General features: G+C 36.9%; 1 protein-coding gene across 2 annotated transcripts in view; it reads right to left on the reverse strand.

The window, feature by feature from the left end:
• Positions 1 to 10,175, reverse strand: part of FGF12 (fibroblast growth factor 12) — a 594,839-nt gene that overhangs the window by 19,587 nt on the left and 565,077 nt on the right. For both annotated transcript variants that reach the window (XM_010337730.3, XM_003927020.4), the window contains one exon: positions 5,947 to 6,145. In XM_010337730.3, the coding sequence (XP_010336032.1) occupies positions 5,947 to 6,145 (199 nt within the window). The remainder of the gene's footprint in view (positions 1 to 5,946; positions 6,146 to 10,175) is intronic.

The following is a 10,175-nucleotide window of genomic DNA, read 5'->3' on the forward strand; positions in this document are numbered from 1 at the left end:
GCTTAATTTTGGGAATATATTTATAAAACAAATAAGCAATAAAAAACAAAATGAAACAAACACACAAAGCAAAAACAAAAAACAAAACTAAACAAAACAAAAAACCTACTTTGACTTTTCCTTCCTAATAGGTCAATTCCCTTCACAAAGGAAAGGCTCATTTATTATGCAGTGCTGGACTCTGTTGGGATGTTAACAGTATGAGCATTGGGCTTACAGGGTTATAAAAATTTCTTTAATCATTACAAATAAAATAGTCAACAACTTTTTTTGTTTAATCCATTAGCAGCAAGATAGCTAATCTCTTATGGAGCTATCATTTTCTAATCGTTTCCTAAAAGTATCATCTAGTTATATGCTTCATACCTGCCCTATGGAGGAATAGTATAAAAAACTTTGGGCCGGGCGCGGTGGCTCACGCCTATAATCCCAGCACTCTGGGAGGCCGAGGCAGGTGGATCACGAGGTCAAGAGATCGAGACCATCTTGGTCAGCAAGGTGAAACCCCGTCTCTACTAAAAATACAAAAATTAGCCGGGCATGGTGGTGCACGCCTGTAGTCCCAGCTACTCGGGAGGCTGAGGCAGGAGAATTGCTTGAACCCAGGAGGCAGAGGTTGCGGTGAGCCGAGATTGTGCCATTGCACTCCAGCCTGGGTAACAACAGCGAAACACCATCTTAAAAAAAAAAAAAAAAAAAAAAAAAAAAAACAACTTTATTTATTTATTTATTCATTTATTTTTGAGATGAGAGTCTTTATCTATTGCCCAGGCTGGAGTGCAGTGGTGCTATCTCAGTTCCTGGCAAACTCCACCTCCCAGGTTCAAGTGATTCTCATGTCTCAGCCTCCCAAGTAGCTGGGATTACAGGTGTGTACCACCAGACCTGGCTAACTTTTGTATTTTTTAGTAGTGACAGAGTTTAGCCACATTGGGCAGGCTGGTCTTGAACTCCTGGCTTCAAGTGATTCACCCACCTCGACTTCCCAAATTGCTGGGATTTCAGGTGTGAGCCACCGTGTCTGGCGTAAAATCTATTTAAAGATAAGAGTTATGGCTAGGATGCCTTTCATTCTATCCCCTCATCTGAAAAAAATCACAAATAATGGAAATAGCTCATAAAGCTGTAATTTATTCAATAATTAAAGAAAATATGTTTAGACAATTTTTATAAGTAAATTCTATCCTACGTTCTATGAAGGAACGTGGTTTTACAGTAATGGGCTTATAAAGACTGACATACAATGTCATTGCCAAAGAACTTTAGGAATCATCTGGTACAATTTTTTTACTGAGTTGGAAATAAAACCTGTTAAAATTCACCAGAAAAGAAGTGATGCATTTTTAATTTTTTCTTGCCTAGCTAGAATATGCCATTCCATTAACTGTTTTATCTGATTGCTTACCAATATGAGTATTTCTCATCATATCATCTCTACCTGTCTCAATTTTGCATGGTTGATAAGTCATTTACTATTCAAATTGCTTCATAGTATAACATTTCTGCTTTGCTATCACTAAATTTTCTGAGTATTTGCATATTCACAGGCTTACTTCAGACTGAAGGACAATGCATTGCTGGGGTTACGTGGATAGGCATTGACATTAGGGTTCCTGGACTGCAATCCCAGTTCTGTATTGATCTAGCCCTGTGGTCTTGGACTGGTTACTCAATTACTGTAAACGTAAGTTTCCTCATCTGTAAAATGAGGATAAAAATATAGAACAATTGTGAAGCTTGAGATAACATATGCAACCTGACTAGCAAATTGTAAATTAATAAACTGCAAACAGAAGTAGTAAGACAATTAATAGCAGTAACGGTGACAGCAGAAATAATTTAGGTAGGAAAAAGGTTTCAATGCCCGGTAGAATAATCCCTAATACAACCTCAAGTGCACATATCTTTGATAATAATAGTGACCTGTCAAAATCATTTAATGATGTACTGTATAACTAAATGGAAAATCTTCAGATAATTGTTCATATTTTCTGTATTATAATGACATAAAAGCACAGCGGAGGCAGAAAAGAACCATGCAATTCCATGTGTTTCATGTAAGTTATAGGAGCATAATGATCTCCATTAATCTGCAAGAACTTTTATTTCTAAGGGTTAGGGATATATTGCAGATTTTTAAAAAGAAAGGTAATTAGGAGACATTTATTCAAGATCATTTACTAGGGTCCACTGTGTTAAAGTTACATCGACATCTTTTTCGATCTCAGACCATAGCCTATCTTACCAGTTTTAAATGGGGTTTAAGAAATGGTTCAAGTCAAAATGCTTTGGTTTCAATTCTGGCTTTGCCAATTGCTAGCTGCATGATTTAGGACACATTACTCGATATCTCTGTGTTTCATTTTTCACGTTTGTAAATGGGGATAATACTGGAACCTATTTCATACAAACGAAATGAAAAGTACAAGACAGAAACTGAGACATGCTTAGAATAGCACCTGCACAGAGTAAGCATTTATAAAAGTGTTACCTAAGATTGTTCAATAAAGTTAGTTCTCTAAGGCAAAAGGTGAAGACATTTATAGGGAATGAGAAGGTATTAGATCTAAAACCAATTTTTGTTTTCATTTTTGGAAGTGGTTATCATCATATTCTTTACACTTCACACTTAGACAAAAATCCTTGAAAGTGAATTGAGGTATTAGTGAGTCTGATTTAGAATGGATTTTTCCCCCAGAACAAAAAGAAAATAATTCTAAAGGATTACTCAATAACATAAAGTAAAACCAAGATAATCTACCAAAAGATGTCAATCAGAAAATCAGGAAATCGGAGATATTCTAAAGTTAAGAGGCTGTAAGTCTGAAGCAGAATTTTTAGTCTCAGTACCCATTCATGCATTACCCCCTAGTCACAGAATATTTATGTGGTATATGGCTATCAAAAAAAAATGGCATTACATTCTTAGCTTCTCTGCACCTAAGTGTGACCACCTGACTAGGTTGTGGCCAGTGGGATAAGTATCATATGGCAGTTACCAGGGACAACTTGAAAAGAAAACTGGCCCTGGGTCTTCCTTCTGTATTCTTCATCTCTCCTCCGCCCTTTGTCTGGAATAAGATACTGGTTGGATCATGGGCAGAAGGGCAGATCCAGGGCTAGTGTGTGTGGTTGTGTTCATGATGCAGTGCACAGATGTAAATGACCCACAGCAACACCCTGGGGAGAAAGGTACTAAATGCTGGATGCAGCCAAGGCCCCTACCAATTGGGAAAGCACAGTAGTAGCTTGGATAACTGGTCTCTAGATTTGTTTTGTGAGAGAATAAAACTTTATATGATTAAGCTCACATGGGTTAGTGTTGTGTGAAGACAACCTTAATTCTAACCCATACAGATAGGAATGTCCAGTTGGACATGTACACGATCATACAGACCCAAGAGGAAACTTGGCTAACCAAAGTACAGATAGCAGCTAAAATAGGAGGATAGGTTATAGGTGTATTTTTAAGTGGGGTTAGGAGGCTGGAATTCAATATAAAGGGCATTATCCATAAAGGGGATAAACAAGACACATGGATTTATTTTCCTTATACTTGCCTAAATTTTCCAAAAATTGTTAATGACTTTGTACTACTTTTATAAGAAGAAGAAAATCAATGTAAATGCACAAATTAAAATGATGCAATAACTAAGAGCATAATTCATCAAACATTTCATTTTTGAGAATCTGTATATTTCCCTGTGAAAATATTATTTACTTCTCAGGTACCCTTTGCTTAACATTTCCTTCCTTCATTCATACTGCACCTGGAATGTTTTTGTCTGCCTAATCCCCACCTCTTATGTCAAATTGCAGGAACCTGGCTTAGCCCTGAAGGTGAGTTTAAATATTAGCTTCTCAATGATATCTTACATTTTGTGGAATAATAGCTTTTTGTCTTCAAGTCTCAGTATAAATCCTGCAGTATGTAATGCGACACTTTTTCCATTTTACTATTGCTCTGAGTAAACCTCTGAAAATATCATAAAGTTCTCTAGCATATATATTCTTCCTTGTCTTCATACTTTTCTATTCATTAATTTATTCACATGTTCACTTATTGGACAACTGATTATCAAATATCTGTCTATGATATGCCAGTTATAATAGAAAACAAAGGGAGAGATGAAGAAAAATAAAACATGTTTTGTTTATTCAAAGAGTGAGCTGTGCATGGTGGCTGGGCATGGTGGCTCATGCCTGTAATCTCAGCACTTTGGGAGGCTGAGGTGGACAGATCACCTGAGGTTGAGAGTTTGAGACCAGCCTGACCAACATAGAGAAACCCAATCTCTACTAAAAATACAAAATTAGCCAGGCATGGTGGTGCATGCCTGTAATCTCAGCTACTCAGTAGGGTGAGGCAGGAGAATCATTTGAAACTGGGAGGCAGAGGTTGCAGTGAGCCGAGATTACGCCATTGCACTATAGCCTGAGCAACAAGATCAAAACTCCATCTTAAAAAAACAAACAAACAACAACAACAACAACAAAAAAAAAAAAAAAAAAAAAAAAAAAAAAAGTGAGCTAACCGTAAGAGCAGACAGAGTACCAATGGACAAATTTAATGCCATAATTTCTATGGGAGAGAAATGTATATAATGACAAGGTGACAGAATGTTTAACTCTATTTGAAGAAAGTCAGGAAGGGCATCATAGACTCTTGAATTATTTTTTTTACAAAGACTAATAGGCATTTTTTCCAGGCAAATGAGATAAGTGGATGAAATCTGAAGGAGCGGGGATGATGAACAACATGAGGCCAATAAGAATGAAAATATACTGCAGGAAAGAAAAGTTCATTTCATGTGCTGAAGGCACAGCATGTGAAGAGAGACCTGAGAGGAACTAGGCGCTTTGAATATCACATTTTATCCAGTGCTTGGAACATAGGAACACAGTGTTGACTTAAATGTTGCAGTGACAGTGCTATGTACTACACAGCAGGCACTGTGTACACTGGTTGACTGATCGTGCCATGTGAGATATTCAGGGGACAGTAAGCTTGACTAGGTCACAGAGTTGCAATGCACTGCCTCAATTTTCTCATTTCCTCAGACAAGGACGCTGAGCCAATGTTTAAAGTGATTATGTGACTTTCAGAGGAGAAACAAACTTACTTAGCCTGTGGTAGAAAGCTTGGCTGAATTCAAGAAATGTGGTTGCCCAAATGATATACTGTCATCCTGGTTAAGGAACTTCTGAGAAAACATAGCCTAGTTGCCAAAAATTGGTTTCCTCAGGGGAATACACACACACACACACACACACACACACACACACACACACATACACACACACACACACACACACACGTATAGTTTAGTCTAATGGTCAATTTGAAATAAATGAACAGAGTATTAAATGATGATGAGAAAAAAGGTTATAGGATAATCTGAGGAGGATACAATTTAATACCATAAATATAAAAGTATTACTGGTTTTTCAAGGGTATATCTTGAGAAATTAAATTATTAGGTTTAAAAAAGGAGGAAATTACATACTAGATAGAAACTACCACTCCTTTTCTACTTTCAAAATTTTTCTACCTTCTAAAGTCAGGCATTTTTTTAAGTGCCAAGTATCTGTAATAGAATTTTCCTATTTTTATTCTTTTTTTTAAATAGGAAAAGATTTCCAGCTACTCAGGAGGCTGAGGCAGGAGAATCCCTTGAACCTAGAAGGTGGAAGTTGCAGTGAGCTGAGATCCCACCATTGCATTCCAGCCTAGGTGACAGAGCAAGCCTCCATCTCAAAGAACATAAAAAAGAGAAAAAAAAAAAAAAAAGGGAAGAGATACTATTGTGTTTTCTGAATATTTGTTTTGATCTTTCTTCTGATCCATTGCATTCCAGGCAAACCCTCTGGAGCAAACGGGCAAGGAGCAGAATTGATATCACATGCAAATAAGAGTTCAACAAAGACAGTCAGTTGGTTTCATACCTTCAATAGGTTTCGGTACAAAATGTGATGAGGGCTTGGTTTTCTTCACTCTGTTTCCCTTCATAATTTGACCTTCTTTATTGAGTCCCAGAAACCATGCTCGGCCTGATTCTTGCTGGCGGTATAGTGTGGAAGAATAGATCACATAGTAGTTTTCAAACACAGATTCCTTAAATTTGCATTCTGGAGTGAAAACATCCTGTAAAAAAAAAAAAAAAAAAAAAAGGATACAAAAAAGATAAATGATTTAAAGGTGAATCAGTGAATGCTTAAATCCAGTAAGTTTGAAATTCATGACCTCTGTTAAGAACAAATGAAAGGCAACTACACATAATTTCTATTAGCCTTTGGTTATGAAGATTCATCGTACAAAATCAAAAAAGATGATTTCCTTTCTAGCCAACCTTTACCCCAGAGAACACAACTTGCTCAGGCTTGAAGCTAAGTTAAAAGCATTTAGACCGTGACCAAGTCTGTGCTTCGATCCTAGCAATATGCTTTGTAAACTAAAGTGATTGGGCATTCCTCATTTACTCACCTATAACCTGTTAGTAAGAAACAGAAATTTATCATCGAAATCAAAATCAAATATAACCACAGCAAATACTGGCACACAAGGTGCTTCTGAAGAGACTATTCTGTACACACAAAAATGTATTACACAGCCACAGCTTGTTCAGTAAAATCACTACTTTTCTAATGTTAGTAACTTCTCCTTTAATTTTCTTAAAACATTTTTTTCCTTAGTAATCAAAATCTCAGGTAAAAAGCCCAGGAATGAGCAACAGAAAAAAATTACTATTACACTGAAGAAAATTACTAACAGTATTAGTAATTACTATTGACCTCAGTGAAACACAGAATGAGAATTTTAGTCTCAGAAGAAACCAGAAGATCCTGTACTTCAACTCCAATATTTGTTAAGTGAGAAAACCAAAAGATTATATGATTAATTCAAATATACATTAAAAAAATTACTGAGTCAATGCCAGAGCTCACATTTATTGCTTCATAATCACTGCCTCTTAGGCTCAGCTTTTCTGCCTGAGTCTTGTTTAGTGACTTGTAATGATATTTAAAAATCAATACAATAAAATCATATCCTAAACATGTCAAATGAACAAAATGTATTTTGTGGAAGGAAGACATTTCTCCCCTTCTGAGACAAGCAGAAGAAAAATCATATAGCATCTTCTTTAGGTACAAATAAATAGGAGTCCTATATGTCAGACATATTCACCATAGTCAGCATCATCTTCTCCATGTACTAGAAAATTTTCAATCTGAGGCTCTCATGATTTAATGCAAGCAAACCTGGAGTTAAGTTATTAATGAATATAGGAATAGAGTTAGTTGAAATCATGTCCTTGTAGGTGATACTCCCATGTTAATCTCCTGACCTTATTTGTAGAGAGTGCTCTCTCATTTTTTTTTTTTCTTTTTTTTTTTCCCCCAGAGATGGGGTCTTGGCTGGGCATGGCGGCTCATGCCTGCAATCCCAGCACTTTGGGAGGTCAAGGTGATTGGATCAGGAGGTCACGAGTTTGAGACTAGCCTGGCCAATATGGTGAAACCCTGACTCTACTTTAAAAAAAAAAAAAGAGAAAGAGAGATGGGATCTTGCTATGTTGCCTAGGCTGACCTCAAACTCCTGGGCCAAGAGGATCCTCCCACATCGACCTCCCAAGTAGCTGGAACTACAGGTGTGTACCACTCCACCCAGCTTGATTTTGAATAGTTCTAACATTATAGACAAAAGAAAATGAGACTAAGAAAATTGGAGTAGGCTGTGGGGGGCGGTAGCTTATGTCTGTAATGCCAGCACTTTGGGAGATTGAGGTAGGCAGATCATTTGAGGTGAGGAGTTTGAGACCAGCCTGGCCAACATGGTAAAAACCTGTCTCTACTCAAAATGCAAAAATTAGCCGGGTGTGGTGGCATGCGCCTATATTCTTAGCTACTAAGAAGGCTGAGGTGGGACGATGGCTTGAACCAGGGATGTGGATGTTGTAGTGAGCAGAGATCCTACCCCACACTCCAGCCTGGGCAACAGAGTAAGATCTATCTCAAAAAAAAAAAGAAAAAAAAAATGTCCAAAACAACGCTCCCCAAAGAAAACTGGAGTAGACACGTGGTTGTAGACAGTAAAATAACAATAGTAGCAATAAATGAATATTATGTTTATATCAATCCTGAAATATGATTTTTTAGAGTACTCTCAGTTTTAAGTAAATGAGCTACTAACTTAAGAATCAAAGAAACAAATGACCATGACCTATTAGTTCGCGTTCACTATAATGGCTATATTTTTTAAATGGGCATTATAAAGTTTGTGAGGATGTGAAAAAAACTACAACTCACATACATTGCTTGTGGAAATGTACAATGATGCAGAAGCTGTGTAAAACAGGTTGGCAGTTCCTCAAAAGGTTAAACATACAGTTGTCACACAATCCAAAATTTCCACTTTTAGGTATAGTTCTAAGATTAATGAAAACATATGTGCACACAAAACTTGTGCACAAATGTTCACAGTAACATTTTTCATGATGTGAAAACAACCCAAACATCTATCAAGTGATGAATGGATAAATACAGTGTGATATTTCTACAGAATGTAATTGCAATATTTAATTATAAAAAAAGAATGAAATGCTGATTTATGTGGCAACATGGAGGAACCTCAATCACATTATATTAAGTGCAAGGAGCTAGACGCAAAAGGCCACATGTTGTATGATTCTATTTATATGAAATATCCAGAATAAGCAAATCCAGATATTGTAAGTAGAGTAGTGGTTATTAAGGATTGGGGAAGGAGGTGGGATGGGTAAGAGTGGAGTGCCTGCTTTGCTGGAGAGATGAAATGTTCTGGGATCAGATACTGGCGATGCCTGAACAACTTTCCCAATACACCAAAAACCACTAAAGCACGAGTACACTTTAAAAACATAAATTACTCAGCTGGGTATTGTGGCTCATGCCTGTAATCCCAGCACTTTGGGAGGCAGAGGCAGGTGGATCATGAGATCAGGAGATCGACACCATCCTGGCCAACATGGTGAAACCCCATCTCTACTAAAATATAAAAACTTAGCCGGGAATGGTGGCACACACCTGTAGTCCCAGCTACTCGGGAAGCTGAGGGAGGAGAATTGCTTGAACCTGAGAGGTAACGCTCGTAGTGAACCAAAATTGCGTGGCTGCACTCCAGCCTGTGTAACAAGAGCAAAACTCAGTGAAAAGAAAAAAAAAAAGTAAATTACATGGCATTCAAATGATATAAAAAAAAAAAAAAAAAAACAGATAAACAAGGTGACTAAGAAAGTGAGCGAAAGAATGAAACTATTGTACATTCCTTGCCTGGCAGCACAGGGCTACATGATAACCCATGTGAAGGAAAACCAGCTCTTCCAAGGCCTTGTCTCAATATTGTCAGGACAGAGTTTAATTCATTGCCAAGTATATGCATAAAAGTAATTCAGATCCAATTTAGATGATAATGTTAAGTTCTGGTTTTCTTCTAGACTTGAGTTAAAGTATTTTAAAATGCTTAAATTTAGGTATGGATTTTCATTTTCTTTTTAAAAAACAAACTAATTAAAATAATCCCAAAGCTTTTTTTTTTTCTAGATCTAGTCCAATATTAACAAACATAGTATTAACCCTAAGAAACTCTGTAAAGTTCAAGCAATATATTCTATGTATAAGATTTCAGACTTTATAAAAGAGTTAGGGAAAAAATCCTGTTTTGCCTAAGTATATATCATCATATGTGTAGATGGTGATAAAATATTCTTCCTTATGAATGTAAATCACAGAAACATGTAAATTTGAAGACAGAAAGCTGCTTAGTGATAGTACCGTTTGGCACTTTTATTTAACAAGGTAACTGAAGCTCATGATAGTGAAATAATTGTTCCCATTGTCATAGAAAGTTAGAGGCCTATCCAGACCCTATACTAGAACAATGAGCTACTCAATGGTGGTTCTGCACTTCTTCCAGTGCCACACATTGCTTTCCTACTGCATAGGCAATCCTGCTTTTGATGCCAAGCTTGATTTGAGCAAGCCTTAGCCATTATGATAGAAACCATGCCCATCAATGATAGCCTGGATAAAGAAAATGTGGCACATATACACCATGGAATACTATGCAGCCATAAAAATGAGTTCATGTCCTTTGCAGGGACATGGATGAAGCTGGAAACCATCATTCTCAGCAAACC

The sequence above is a fragment of the Saimiri boliviensis genome, chromosome 8, assembly GCF_048565385.1.
Source record: "Saimiri boliviensis isolate mSaiBol1 chromosome 8, mSaiBol1.pri, whole genome shotgun sequence".
Classification (NCBI taxonomy): Eukaryota; Metazoa; Chordata; class Mammalia; order Primates; family Cebidae; genus Saimiri; species Saimiri boliviensis.